Source organism: Manihot esculenta, chromosome 15 (assembly GCF_001659605.2).
Source record: "Manihot esculenta cultivar AM560-2 chromosome 15, M.esculenta_v8, whole genome shotgun sequence".
Taxonomy (NCBI): domain Eukaryota; kingdom Viridiplantae; phylum Streptophyta; class Magnoliopsida; order Malpighiales; family Euphorbiaceae; genus Manihot; species Manihot esculenta.
The window spans coordinates 28,264,187-28,280,456 of record NC_035175.2 but is presented as its reverse complement, the minus strand read 5'-3'; the positions used below and the strand labels follow the sequence as shown (position 1 = coordinate 28,280,456).

The 16,270-nt window shown below is 35.7% G+C and overlaps 1 protein-coding gene across 1 annotated transcript; it reads left to right on the top strand.

Moving 5' to 3' along the window:
• The first annotated feature begins 287 nt into the window (after positions 1-287).
• Positions 288-14,833, top strand: LOC110601390 (protein NUCLEAR FUSION DEFECTIVE 4). The gene is made up of 3 exons (XM_021738503.2): positions 288-797; positions 13,326-14,239; positions 14,320-14,833. The coding sequence occupies exons 1-3, from the start codon at positions 489-491 to the stop codon at positions 14,789-14,791; spliced, it is 1,695 nt and encodes a 564-aa protein (XP_021594195.1). The 5' UTR covers positions 288-488; the 3' UTR covers positions 14,792-14,833.
• The last annotated feature ends 1,437 nt before the right edge of the window (positions 14,834-16,270 follow it).

Below are 16,270 nucleotides of genomic sequence, written 5' to 3'. Positions count from 1 at the left end.
TACTTTTTTAATAATTTTATTAAACGAAAATTAGAGTTAAAGATTAATTTATTATAAAAAATTTAATGAGCAATTATTTTGTGAATTTTGTGAAACTTCAAAGATGTCCCTGTGAATTATCTAAATTTTTTTCTTATTTTTATAAAAATATTTTTATTAAAATAAAAGTAAGAAAAAGAAAAAGAAAATGTAGCTTTTTTTTTTTCTTTCTTTTCAAGATATGGAAAAAGCAGAGCCATTGAAAGGCTTTAAAGGTTTAAACATTGAAACATAATATAATTCAGCATGACGGCGAAATATATCAGGAAAAAAATGAAAATAAAAGTAAAATTTGGGAGTATAAATTAAGCCACGTAGAGAGACGTAAAGACGCAAATTTGAAAACGCAGAAGACACTCAGACGAAGGCAGCAACGGTTGCAGAAATAAGAAGAAAAAGAAGTAGAAGAAGGAGAAGATCAATACCTCTGGTGTTTTCTGATAGTAAAAATGGCAGGGCAATCGAGGAAATGGATGATTCTAGTGGCGACGATATGGATTCAAGCATTTACTGGGACTAATTTCGATTTCTCGGCATACTCGACGGAATTGAAATCGATGCTGGGGATTTCTCAGGTACAATTAAACTACTTGGCGGTTGCTTCTGATCTAGGGAAGGTGTTTGGATGGTCTTCAGGATTGGCTTTGATGCATTTTCCGCTATGGATGGTTCTTTTCATGGCTGCTTTTATGGGATTCTTTGGTTATGGCTTTCAGTGGCTTGTCATTCGAAACGTCATCGCCTTGCCTTACATCCTGGTATACTTCCCTTTTTAATACTTGTTTTCAATTAATGCTTATCATTTCCTGTTTTCCTTTGGGATTTGCTTGCAACTATGAATTATTTATGATTATATATATAGTCTTAAAGTTTTTGAGAATTTTTCTCACATTTTCTTGGCGGGTAGGGAGCATTTTCTTGATGGATAGGCAGGGGGTTTAGTGTTTGATTTTTTACCTATAATTTTTGTCCATTTTGTTACTATCCACATTTTATTAGATAGTAAATATAAATTAACTATCACAATTATATTTTATTTTATTTTTAAAAACATATCAATTGTTATTTTTTAAAAAATATATCTTAATATTTAATAAAATTTAATATTTTTAATATCAGTAATTTTTAATAATCAATAAATAAATTGAACGGATATCATTTTATATATTTATATAAGGAATTTAATTTTTTTGGGACATTTTTATCTTATATTATTTAAAAAATAATTATCTAAACTAATAGTGTAAAGGGTAATTTACAATATAGTTTCTAAAATTCAATAAAATCCTTAATTTATTCTCCAATTTTTTTAATGGTAAAAATAGTTCTTGAGTTTTTATATTCGTTAGTTCTTAATTAAAAAAATTAATTTAAATTAGAGAGACTAAATTGTTATAAATATTAAAATTGTAAAAATTAAATTATTATAATTACTAAAATTAAATGAATTAAACTGTTATAAAAATAAAATTTCAAGAATTAAATAATTTAACTATCAATTTTAACAGAAAAATTATTTTGTTAATAGAAAAATTATTTTGTTAATAGAATGAAATTTTAATAATTAAATTATTTTATCAGTAAAATGGTTGAACTAAATTATGGACTTTTTTAAATATCAAGAACTATATTATAAATTACCTAAAATTAATTCAATTAGAAATATTGCAAGGACTTTTTTTAATTGGAGATATAGTTTTGTTTTAGAAGCATTAATTATCCTAAATACATCTAGGCAATATAGTGCAGGCCATATATCATTGCAATTTAATAGATAAAAGTTATAAATAATTATAATATTTAGAGATTAAATAATAATTTTATATTAGCTACAAAATAATTAAAATGATTTAAGTGTATGATTAAAGAAAAATAGAAAAGTTAAATAATGTAATTTTTAAAATATAAAGATTAATTGTCATTAGTTATGAAATTAATGGTTAAATTTAAATTTTTTAAAATAAAAATTATGGATAAAATACCGTTGATATTTTTTTCTTCTTATTATTTTTTATAATTATATAAATAAATATTTTATATATAATTAAAACAATTATTATCTCCCTGTTGATAAGAAACCACTATTATTAAAAATTATATAATTGATGTTGTGATGTGCTGATAAAAACATTATCATGAAAGTGTTTTTTGAATCGATATAACCATGCTATCTTTGATATAAATGCCATGCAAAATAATAAAAATACAAACTTCTCCTCTTTATTTTAAAAATTTTATTTTTTTACATAATTTTTAAATTTAATGCTTTTTTTTTTTCATGGATGATGTTGAGTAGTGTCTAAATTCTTTCCCCCAACACCATCTCGAACTGGTACTGGGTTAAACTCTGTTATTTAGAATGGACAAGTCATTGAACTCCAAAGTGTCCAAAATGGACAAAAAATAACATTAGGATCATCATAAAGTTTCTTCCACCTTCGGAGGAGAAGCTTCCTTGAGCTCACTGGTGTCCAAATATGCATACTGCTGATAACCCATCACATGTATGGTGGTCATATATTGCCAAAAGTGGGATGTGCCAAGCACATTCCCGTTTCCAATGCAATTAATTTATCGCGTCATTTCTGTCATTCTAACTCCGTGATACAACAGTGACTCCAAGAGTATAAAATAGTCATCTGGCTGGTAGTTATTTGGTTTGTATATTTTATAGTGGAAGAAATTAAGGGTTAAAGTATTTTTATCCTTGTCTAGGCTAACACATGAATAAGCCTTTATGGAGGCAAAACCCATTTTTCAGCATATATAACGTGGTAAATCTATAGAAAATCATCAATATGCTGACGCAATTTTATTATTATGGTAGCTCATGATGCTGGTTGGGATTCTTACGGTAATTGAAAGCAACCAAATAAGATCATTTTTCCAGATTCATTTTAAAATTATGTTTATTGAATAACAATAAATGCAAACGATTTTGCGGGACTTATATTTGTTGCGTCCTTTGTTTTGACAGTTCTCTAACTGCAGCTTGCCTAATAACTCCACAGTTAGATGCATCATGTGAGAGATGAGCGAGTAGATACTTGTCTTTTGATTCTTTCTGGCCGTCTTTTTTAAGCTGGAGTCATCTTCTCTTCTTTGAGCATCTACATTCATTTTGTCTGCATCCCAGCAATTTACTTTGTTTTATCAATACAATTTTTAAATGAATTTTGTGGATAAAATTGAACCCTTTATTGCCAATATCACAGTGGATACACTATAGAAAGCAGCACCATAAATTAAATGATTCTGTAGTCTAATAATCTTAAATACAGATGGTTTCTCTAACTGCAAGCTAATGCACTTTCCACCTTGATTAAGTGGATGTTCAGATGAGATTTTGGGAGTTAGCTTTTGGCATTTCGGTTACCCATAGTTTGTTTTTGCTGTTTGCAAAGCATGGTGATTGGAGCAATGTTTTAAAGTTCAATGATCAACGATTTAAAATCACAACTACAACATTTGAGGCTGGAATTTGTTTAGCTATCAAATTTTCTCAATTCAACTGCCAAAATTACTTGATGTTTAGGCTATGTGCTGTTATTATAAGATAGAACCACGTGGCAATAGTCCCACCCATGGAAAGGAGTATCTGGACACCGTAGTACCTGGTTTTTCATCAAAATTCGTCTTCTGCTGAATGGGTCGAGTTTCCATATTAAATTACCATTAACAGGTACAATTTAACAGATCCCTGTTAAGCCTATAATCACGAGATTCTTGATCAATTAGCCGGTAAAATTTCCTATCAATTAGCCGGATTTTCAAAAAATACTATAATTAACTCCATTTTCTTATAGTATAAAAACTAAAGATTATATAAATAAAAGTACACAATTATTACACAATTATTTTTGAGTTCTAAATAATTTTTTAAATTCACTTTTGCTTCAGTTTACCGACTTGAGCGTCGAAGTGGTTGTCGTAGGTGTCCACCACCTCATATTTTTTTTCTTGCAGGTTGGCCAATCATAGCACAGCTCTATTTCAATCACATCATTTGGTTCCATTGCTGAGAAATCCATTGAAGTCTTTGATTCATTTGGATTAAAATCGATCTTTTATTCCCTTTCTCTTAAAAAAAAAAATATTTTCTGTAACGACCCGAAAATCGGACCGTCACCGGCGCTAGGATTCAGGTCGACTTAAGGTCGCCGGAACCCGTAGCTAGCCTGCTATACTCTCTGTATACCTGTAACATCCCATACATGATCATATATACAAAAGGATTTACTAACCAAATAAGTCAAGCACCATTCTAACAGTAGACACAATTATTACATCTCATTATACGATTACATGTCCACACTATACTATTACAAAACTCTTTTCTCTTCATGCACTCTTCTGAACTGTCCCTGTACACTGAACCTGCAACACTGGGGTTAAGGGAGTGGGATGAGCTACTGTAGCCCAGTGAGTAGAACAATAAAATCAGTTATTAAACATGCTTTCATGGAATGCATCACAACACAAGTAAGTCACATCAACTCGGGTGGTCATGTCCCCAAATAGTCCCAGCATCCTATCCTTATGCCAGGGCGTAGAATGGGTACATGGTCTTCCTGTACACAACATCTGATACTTACCATGTACCGTGCCAGGGCGTAGACTGGGCACCTGGTCTTTCTACCGTGCCAGGGCGTAGAATGGGCACCTGGTCTTCCTCAGAGACTATTGGCTCATCCACTAGCACCCACATAACACAATGATAGAATGCAATGCAACATATTCGTGAGTTCTAATGCAATCAACCTATTGCATAGTCATGGTGCATGAAATATGAGAAAAGACATTCATTTCTTACTTCAAAGATTTAAGTTTAGTTCCACTCACCTCTGGCTATCTCTGACCAGACTCTGCAAACTCTGAAGCAGTACTCACTGCTGAACTCTCTGGTTCCTCTGGTCTGTGCCTACACAGATGGACTCAAATGAGGGACCAAACTAGCTCAAGAACAAGTCTATAAAACTCCCCAAACATCCCCTTAGACACCCTAAAACAACCATGTAAATCATGCAAAGGAAGGCTGGACAGAGCACATTCGGCGGTAGGTTCGGCGGCCGAATGTCCTCTCCAGAGCCGAAACTCATGCACCTTCGGCGGCCGAACTTTTACTTTCGGCAGTCGAACCCTTTCGGGGGCAAGGTTCGGAGGCTGAAAGGCACTCCAGAGACGAAAGTCCATAACCTTCGGCGGCCGAAACTCCCCTCCAGAGCTGAAAGTCCAAACTCTCGGGGGCAAGCTTAGGCAACCGAAGCCACCTCCTCAGCATGTTCGGCGGCCGATCCTTTCTTCGGCGGCCGAAGCTGGGTTCATCAAGAAGGCAGAACCTTGCTCTGCCTCACGCCAAAACATTCCAATCTCAACCAAATTCAAATACCACAATTCCTCTACATACATATACTCAAGTATATGCACAAAGGGGTCAAAAACTACCTTAAAACCCCAACAAACAACATAGCATAACACATAAATATGCTTTTATCAACAAAACACCAAAATCACACTACTTACCCTAACCATGCACTCTACCCATAAACTCCATAAAACTTCCACAAATCATAAACAGAAGGTCAGGATCTTCACTTACCTCTTGAAAACAAGAAGATGAATGATCCTAGCGTGGAGATATGGAGAAACTCTCCCTCAAACTCTCCAAACTTCATTTTTAGCTCAAAACCTTCAAAACAACAGGAAAACCAATCAAAACGTTGCAAGATTTGATGAAAATATGAAGAACACCCAAGGAAGACATGGTCTCACCTCTGTTTGTGAAAGGAAAAGCATGTTCGGCGGCCGATCCTTTCTTCGGCGGCTGAAGTTGGGTTCATCAAGAAGGCAGAACCTTGCTCTGCCTCACGCCAAAACATTCCAATCTCAACCAAACTCAAATACCACAATTCCTCTACATACATATACTCAAGTATATACACAAAGGGGTCAAAAACTACCTTAAAACCCCAACAAACAACATAACATAACACATAAACATGCTTTTATCAACAAAACACCAAAATCACACTACTTACCCTAACCATGCAACTCTACCCATAAACTCCATAAAACTTCCACAAATCATAAACAGAAGGTCAGGATCTTCACTTACCTCTTGATGAACGATCCTAGCGTGGAGATATGGAGAAACTCTCCCTCAAACTCTCCAAACTTCATTTTTAGCTCAAAACCTTCAAAACAACAGGAAAACCAATCAAAACTTTGCAAGATTTGATGAAAACATGAAGAACAACCAAGGAAGACATGGTCTCACCTCTGTTTGTGAAAGGAAAAGCAAAGCTTATCCTTTAACCGACTGAGGGCCTTTTATAGGTGGCTGGCCAGCCCACCTTCGGCGGCCTAACGTGAAACCAAAAGCCATGCATGTTCGGCGGCCGAACATCACCTTCGGCGGCCGAACCTGGCTTTTCTTCCTTGGTTCTTTTCTTTCAAAAACTCATTTCCTTTTCACTATAAAACGATATAACATATGAAAATACTTTAGAAAAACATAAATCTTACCCGTCTAGAGAATTCCGACATCCTAGATCCCACCGGAAAGTAGAATTTCGATGCCGGACTCGAGCCGGGTATTACATTTTCTCTCTCTTGAAATGGTCGGTAATTTATGAATTGCTGCTAAAGTTACTACCAATGAAGGCACTATCACTTATTTTACTCCTGGTAGTGGACAAAACACCTATTTATAGTTAACGAAGCATATCTTAATTATCTAAATAATGAGCAAATGGTTCACTACATCAAAAGGTTGCAGGATACTCTCGAGTAATATAAAACTCGGGGGAGACATCATTCGTGGTTCCCAGGGGAAGAGAGAAAGCCTCAGTTGATACCTCAAGAACTCAGACAGAGGCGATCCAGATGCGGTCTAAAGGGAAGGTCGAGTTCGAGTAAGAAGAGTCATCAGACGAGACTCCAAAAGATGTCGATTGAAAGCTAGTACGGACTGTTCAAAGGTACCAAAAGGAGCAAGAAGAGGACTTTGGCTTGGATGATGCCTTGCCTCTTTCAGAAGAGATCTTGGCAGAGACATTACCCGCTAAGTTCAAACTCGTAAGTTTGGAAAAATATGACGGGACAGTAGATCCTAGGAGTCACCTAGCGATCTTTAGGACAACCATGTAGCTTCAGAATGTTAGCGACTTCGTGTGCCAAGTGCTTCCATCAACACTCACAGGTTTGACTTAGAAATGGTACCAACTTCTGAGGTCAGGTTTAATTCAGAACTTTATGCAATTCAGAATGTTAGCGACTTCGTGTTGTACCAAGTTTTTCCGTCAACACTCACAGGTTTGGTTTAGAAATGGTACCAACATCTGAGGTCAGGTTTAATTCAAAACTTTATGCAATTCACCGTGTTATTTAAATCCAGGTTTATTACTTGTATACCTTCTAAAAAGCTCTCCTTTACCCTGCGGAAGATCCATCAAAGATAGAGCGATTCTTTAATGAGTTTTATCTCACGATTTAATGCATAAACAATATAAGTGAAAGAATTAAATAATGAGATAACATGTGAAGCATTAAAAAAGGGACACACAACGTTAAGTTCATGGATACCCTAATAAAAAACCTTGCCACTACGTATCAACAGCTAATAGACAAAGCCTAAAATATATCAGGCTGGATGACGAAGTTCAAGTATTGAGAGAAGATAAAAGGATGAGTCAAAAGCAAAACTAAAAGTCAGAGAGCCGAGGATACAAAGGAGATCACAGAAGTTACCCAGTATCCCGAATAAGGGATGACGAAAGTAAGTATATGAAAGACAACTTTATCTCACGGTCTAATTAGTGTCAGGGATAGTTTAAAATCTGAGAACCAAACCTCATAAAAAATGAGGAAAAGGTTTACTCCTTAATAGAAAGAATCAAAGATAGGCAGGACAACTACAAATTTCACCAGGCGGCTAGAGGTGATAATGAAGAGGCCAATTTTTTAGCCAAAATGTCGGCGATAGGTGAACAACACTTAACTCAATTATTTTATTTTGAAGAGCTGCACACTCCTGCAACTGACGAGAAAGAGTTTTTTCATATAAAGGAAGGAGAATCGTGGATGACACGCGTGTATAAGTTTTTGACATAGGATGATCTACTGGCCGATAAATTATCGACCAAACAGACAATAAGAAAATCTTTTAAATATACACTAATTGACGGTTGGTTGTATAGGAGGTCCTTAACTTAACCATGACTGCATTGTGTAACGGAAGAGGAGGGCTATGAAATCCCAAAAGACATTCATGAAAGTGATTATGGAAGTCATGAAGGAGCTTAGATGATCGCCTAGAAAGTATTCCTATTCAGATAAGGATACCACTGGTCAATGATAATGCAAGATGTGAATCAGTGTCGAAGATATCAAGTACAAGCGAGCATTCCAAGGACTTCGAGAGAGATGCAAGCGACAATTAGAAGCCTTTAGCCTTTCTTTCAGAAGCGGCTAGACATCTTTGGCCCGTTTTCAAAGGCAGCCGGATCAAGAAAATTCGTAATTATGGCAGTGTTCTTCAGTGACAAAGAACATTGGGGTTACGTTCTTTAAACAAATTAAAGAACATTCATTAAAGGCCACAATGCGGGTTCTGCCAGGTCATAATTCGAGTGTCAATTCCACTAATTGAGGCATATTAGGCCATGGTACAAGGCGGATTTCGTCAGGTCATAATTTGGGTGTCAGTCCCACTAAATAAGGCATCCTATGCCCGCGCACAAGGCCAGTTCCGCCAGACCATAATTCGGGTGTTAGTCCTACTAAATAAGGCATCTTATACCAGGCCATAAGGCAGATTCTGCCAGGCTATAATCTGGATGTCAGTTCCGCTAAACAAGGCATCTTATACTAGGCCACAAGGCAGATTCCACCAGGCCATAATCTGGGTGTCAGTCTCGCTAAACAAGACATCTTATACCAAGCCAAAAGGTGGATATCCACCAAGCTCAATGACCGGGTGTTAGTCCTGTTAACTAAGCAATTTCCAAGTGTTAGTCCTGCTAATAATGTATTTTATGCCACAACTACAAGGCGAGTATCCGCCGAACCCAATGACGAGTGTTTTGCCCCACTTATAATTTTTCAAGGCATTTTACACCCATGCCACATGTCCGGGTGTTGGTCCCATTTTGCAAAACTTTCCAAGTTATTTATTTTATGGCCATGAAGAAGGCGCTAGTTAGGCCAGTAACAAGACGCTATATCCTGATTAGCGAGCCTATTTTAATTTTTTGGCAAAGGCAATATTTACCAGGTTCTTTGGTTGGGTGTTAACCCTTTGGCCAATTTTTTAAATGATTAAGTATTGATTGGACTAGAGTCCTAGATGAATCAGTAAAGATAATGACAATATATGCAAAAGATATACTTTTATTATAAAAAAAAATATATGGGAGGAGGGACATCTTCAGTTTCCTCCTCCTGAGCCTCTATTATATTTACATTCTCTACGTCTATTACATTTCTGCAGAGATTCGGTAGATGTCTTCAGACCTCTCCTCTTGCTTGTCCTCATCTTCCTCCTCAAGAAAAATATCGTCTATCCAGGTAAAGTCTTAAGAAGGGAATGCTTCTCCAACTATATTCTCGGCCATGCCCTCAAAATCAATCTTGCACAATCCAACCCATTCCCCAAGAGTTTTGGTACTGAAAACTGTTAAAGACACCAACACCATGGCCAGAACAAAGCCCTTTCATAAGCTTAATATAGTCAGGCTGATTGCTGTCCTCAGCCATTACATAGAGTTGGACAACATGTTTCTCGATCACTTTTGCATCTTCATTAAGACCTGCCTTCAGTTGCTCTTCATAGACTATGATGGTGTCCTTCGCATGTATCTAGTCATCCATACGAGCGCTCGGAGATGGAGCATAGACATGGGAGATTTCTCGAGAGATATGGTATTAGTCATGAAGGCGTTCTATATCCTTCTCAGTTAGTATGGAAGGGATGTCGTTGACCATAATATTTTTGCTTTTAAGGATCACCTTTAGTGGAACGATGGAAGCAGGAGTACGAATGGGGTCATCAGATGAAGAGCTCGAGGTAGAAGTTCCACCAGATAAAGAAGAAGAAGAAGAAGAAGAAGTATTCATATTCATATCTATAAAAGGGAAAACAATTAACTTGAAGCAAGGGAGTGTGAATGGAAAAAAGGAGTGGTCAAGTCTGTTCTAAAGCGCAAATATGAGTTAAGAGAAGAAGGGTTTTTATACAATGACTTTATCGGCAAGTTTTGAATGCGACTCGAGAAATAAGGCAATCGTCCTTTATGGGCAGGAGCAGGCAAAACAACGCGAGCATGGAAGGCTAATCCAAATGTATCGACCCAGGAACCGGACCGCTACCGGCGCTAGGATTCAGGTCGACTTAAGGTCGCCAGAACCCGTAGCAAGCCTACTATGCATCCTGTGTACCTGATAAAATCCCATACATGAATATACATTTTCATAAAAATTTTAAACTTTTAATATACCAAGCTCGACCTGTACATTCAATATAAACTGTATACATAAAACCCACACTAGAACCCTCATCAAATGCTCTAGTATGGTCAACATCACATATCTCAAACTTGGTTCAACATAAATCATAATAAAAGCTTTTACATAAAAACATGTTCAATGGGATTTACAGAACATAAACTAGGGCAAAACACAAATCTAACCATTACATAATACATGTCCACTACTAATCTATTACATTAATCTTATACCAGCCTCTAGCCAACCTCCCGAGCAATTCTTGAACCTGCAAACTTGGGGTTAGGGGAAAGGGATAAGCTACAAGAGCCTAATGAGCAGAATAGTAAAAACAGTTTAATAAACATATGCTCTCATGAAATGCATCACAACACAAACAATACACATCAAGGATGGACTTGTCACCAGTAACCCTCTACATATCCAATGTGCCCGGCCCTCGACGGAGCTCCTCAGGACTTTCGCTTAAACATAACATAACATATCCAACTGTGCCAGGGGCTGCCTGGTCTTTCTCTTACATAGTGTCAGGGCGCGTAGAATGGGCAGCCCTGGTCTTCCATATCCGTATCATATCATAACTTGCTCAAGGGCTAGTGGGTCATCCAACATCCATCCACATCAACAATAAATTATGCAATGCATCATATTCGTGAATTCTAATGCAAGCAACCTATTACATAACATGATATTCGTGATGCATGAACATGCTTAAAAGTTTAGTTACTTTAAAATACGGTTCAGTTCTACTCACCACTGGCTAACGCTTGACTAATACTGGAGCAGTTACCTCACTGCTGGCCTCTACGGTCTCCCAGGTCCGATCCTACATAGATGGACTCAAATGAGGGACCAAACATAACTCTATCAAGACTCTAAACAACTCTCCAAAAACCCCCCTAAAACATCATAAAACATGCATATAAAACAAGCAAAGGAAGGCTGGATAGAGGACTTTCAGCGGTAGGTTCGGCGGCCGAAGATCCTCTACAGATCCGAAAGTCGGGGTCCTTCGGGGGCAGGTTCGGCGGCCGAAGGTCCTCCACAGATCCGAAAGTCAGGGACTTTCGGAGGCGGCTTCGGCGGCCGAAACTCCCTTCCAGATCCGAAAGTGCATGCTTTCGGGGGCATGTTAGGCAGCCAAAAGGCTGCCTCCCATGCAGGTTCGGCGGCCGAACCTGGGTTCGCTAGAATGGCAGAACCCGATTCTGCCACATGCATTTCAATCCCAAACTCTCAAATCCTCACACCTAACTTCCTAAGACATGCATACTCACTCCAACATGCATAAGGGGCATAAAAACTAATTTAAGCCCCAACAACAACAATAAAACATCACATAAGCATACATTTATCATAAAACTAACATAAACCCTTAAAACTTTAGATCTACCCAAAACATGCATTATAACCCTTAAAACTTACTTAAAACATAATTAAAAGCAAGGATCTACACTTACCTCTTGAAGATCGAAGGTAGATGTGACCCAAACTTGGAGTTGAGGAGAATCGGTCTCCAAACTCTAAAACTTTGGATTTGAGTTTAAAAGCTTCAAAATAGGAGAAAAACTCATGAAAATGTAAAAGATTTGGAGGAAGACTAACATAAACACAAAGGGAGGGCGTAAACTCACCTTAGCACGAAAATGGAGAGGAAAACCCTCACATTTTCGGGCTGAAGGCCCTTTATAGATGGCTAGCCAGACCACCTTCGGGGGCCGAAAGGAGAGCTCCCGCAGCAGCACCATGTTCGGCGGCCGAACGCTTTTCTCCAAAAACATTTTTCTTTCATTTTAAAAAAAATCTTTAATTCAAAACTAAACAATAAAACCATGAAAAACATTTTGTAAAAATATATTTTACCCTTCCGGAGGTTCCGGTATCTGAGATTCCGAATTCCAGCGGAGATTCAGTCGGAAGGTTGGAATTCCGACACCGGAGTCTAGCCGGGTATTACACTAAATATGCCACGTGCCCCAGTTTGTGAAGACAACTGTCACCTTTGAATCTGTAAAATTAAAGAACAGCGGAAAGATTTCTGATGTAACATAACAATTGCCCAAAGTATGCCATGAGCTGTCACCATAAGACAGGATCACATGACAAGCCGATACGTGGTCCCACTCGTAGAAAGAAAAACCTGAACATTGTAGCATCCGGTTCTTAATCAAGACTCGCTCTTTTTTGGATGGGTCGAGTCTTCACATGAAATTACTGTTAGTAAATACAATGCAGCAGATCCCCATTATGCCTGTAATTACGGGATCCCGATCAATTAGCCGATGTGATCTCCTATCAATTAGCCGGCACCAGCCGAATTTTTAGAAAATATTATAATTAAGTTCATCTTCTTACAGTATAAACTAACGATCACAGAGATAAAAGTACATAATTCTTACACAACTACTCTCGAATTCTAAATAATTTTTTACATTTGCCCCTTTCTTGAGTTTCTGACTTGAGCGTCGGAGTGATTGTCGTAAACGCCCACCACTTCACATTCTCTTTCTTGCAGGTTGACCAATCGCAGCACAGCTCTATTTCGGCCACATCACTACTAAATAAAACATGCCCAAAATTTTAAATACAAGAATTTATGAAAATCTGCTAACGCTGAACCTGATGCATACTTTTAGAGATCTCTCAATATCTGTAAATGAAATGATCTAGATAGATATAGGATAAATTTATGCAAAAGTGCTTATACATTTCTAAATTTTAATTTCTTTTTGAGCCTTTTATGACCATAACAGACATATTGTTTGGAAAAATATGCGTTGTAGGTGTTTCTCCTTTGTTTATTGGCTGGATGTAGCATCTGTTGGTTCAACACTGTGTGCTTTGTCCTCTGCATCCAAAATTTTCCAGCTAACAGATCCCTAGCTTTATCCCTCACTGTAGCCTTCAACGGTGTTAGTGCAGCATTATACACTCTCGCTGCCAATGCAATTGATTCATCATCAGATGATATATATCTTCTTTTAAATGCCCTTATTCCCCTTATCACTTCCGTAGTAGCATTGCTTCCAATTCTTCGCCAGCCATCTTTAGATCCCCTCTTGCCTGATGGAGTTCGCCGTGATTCCCTTATATTTCTTGTATTGAATTTCTTAGCCATCCTCACAGGAATCTATCTCCTTCTCTTCAAGTCAGCTTCATCTAATTCAACAAGAGCTTCTCTACTCTTTGGTGGAGCAATTTTTCTTCTAATTTTCCCATTGTGTATCCCTGGTGTTGTCTATGCCAAAGGCTGGTTTCGCCGTACCATTCATTCTAGTTTCCGCCTTGAAGGCTCTAGCTTCAGTCTTGTAGATATTGATGATCTTGAGCTTCATAAGGAGCTCCTCACTCGTGAGACGAGTAATCCCGAGAATGGGGATATAATCCCCAATGAAGTTACTGGACAGAAGAGCTTGAGCGAAAAAGAGGGATGCTGTGAGACAATAGTTGGGAAGGGCAGGCTGTTAATGCTTGGGGAAGAACATCCAGCATCATTGCTCGTGCGAAGATTAGATTTTTGGCTATACTACATTGCATATTTTTGTGGAGGTACAATTGGCCTTGTGTACAGCAACAATCTAGGCCAAATAGCACAATCTCTGGGACAAGGGATGAACACTGCAACTCTTCTCACTATGTATTCAGCCTTCTCATTCTTCGGCCGATTACTTTCAGCTGCACCAGACTACCTAAGGGTGTAAGTAATCAAACCAATCAAGTCAAACTTTAGATAAAGAATGAAGGACTATAAACAATAATTCTATCTTAATTTTGCAGGAAGATGTACTTTGCAAGAACTGCATGGCTAACCATTTCTCTTGTCCCAACTCCAATTGCCTTTTTCTTTCTTGCTACATCAGGCAGTGAATTGGCATTGAAGATAGGCACTGCATTAGTTGGATTGAGTTCTGGGTTCATATTTGCTGCAGCTGTTTCGATAACATCCGAGCTATTCGGACCAAACAGCGTAGGTGTGAACCACAACATTCTTATTACCAACATTCCAATAGGGTCACTTGTCTATGGATTTCTTGCTGCTTTAGTATATGATTCTAATGCAAGAGGTAAAGGCCTAGACCTCATTACTGATTCAGTGATTTGCGTGGGGAGGAAGTGCTATTCCTTAACATTTGTTTGGTGGGGGTGCCTTTCAGTTTTTGGGTTAGGTTCTAGTTTTCTGTTATTCTTAAGGACAAGGCATGTCTATGATCAGTATGAAAGGAACAGAGTTTCTACAAGACTGTATTAAAGCATTGGAATTTTTATTGAGAGATCGTAGATTTGAATTTGAGATCTTGTTGGTGATGTTTAGATTTGCAGGGAAGGAAAAGTTGTACAGCTGTTTAGATCTTGTAATCAGGTTTAAGATTTTGAAATAACTAGTGATGGAAAATTGGATCAAATCATTAAAGAAAGGGTATATTTGCCAATTTATAATTTTGATATAAATAATTCATTAAGTTTTAAGTCTCTGTAGAAAATTTAAATGTTTATTATTTTTATATTTATATTTTAATTTAAAATTTTAAACAATAAAACTAATTTTTTCACATTCACCTCAATTTTATCCATTTAACATAATTAATTTTAATCAAAAAATTTATAGTTTATATATCATATAATTAAATTGAATTTGAAAAAATTAATGGCTAACTTATAAAATAATTCCTAAAATTTTATATTAATAAATATATAGTCCTTTAAATTAAATTTTATATTAAAAATAAATTTATTTTATATTTATCCTATGTAATATTAAATAAGCATTTATTATAAATAAATTTTCATTATATAAAATATCACATAATTAAAAATTTATATTCACTATTATAAATTATATACATATTTTTAATATATAAAAAATTATATTTTATATTAATAATATTAAATAAAATAAAATATTACATATTTTGCTATGTAAAGTCATCGCTTTTATAATTTTTATAAAATCTTAAATATGTGAAACACATCTCTTATAAGTTATTTAAAATATTTAATATTTTTATTTTTAATAAATATATTAATGTAGTAATTGATTCGATAAAAAACTGTATTTCATATAATAATATTTTTATATTAATAATATTAAATAAAATAATATATTTTATATTTTATATTATATTTTTTTTACATTTTAAATTTTTATTAAACTATAATATTGTATAAAAATAAAAAAAAAGTAAATAATAGAATTAACAAAAAAAGAATATTATTGAAATAAAAATATATATTTTAAAGACTATTTTATTGGTCAAATAAAATTATCTTGTAATTTTTTAATAATTTTTCATATTTAATTTATTTCTCTTGAGACAAAATGAAAAAAAATTTAATTTTATTATCTAAAATTTAAAGTTTTTGACATAACTATGAATGAATATAAATATTTTGATTTTTTTTATTCAAAAACTATTTAAGGAATAATCCAATCAATTCGATGAAATTTGAGAAAGGATTTTCAAGTAATGGCCTTGTGGAGTTTAACACAAGAAAGGAAAATTCGTCAATTTTTAATAAATAATAATCTAATTTTGATGAAATCTAATTTTAATAAAGAAAAACCGTGTATAAATAATAATTTAATTTTGATGAGGGAAAACCATGTATATATGCTAAAGGTAGATTATTGTTAAAGGAATTTCATAATACGCTATAGGCTGGACATTCGGGTTCACGATGCACGCTAATTTTATTATGCAATTTTTTTGTTAATAGGCCTCATAATAAA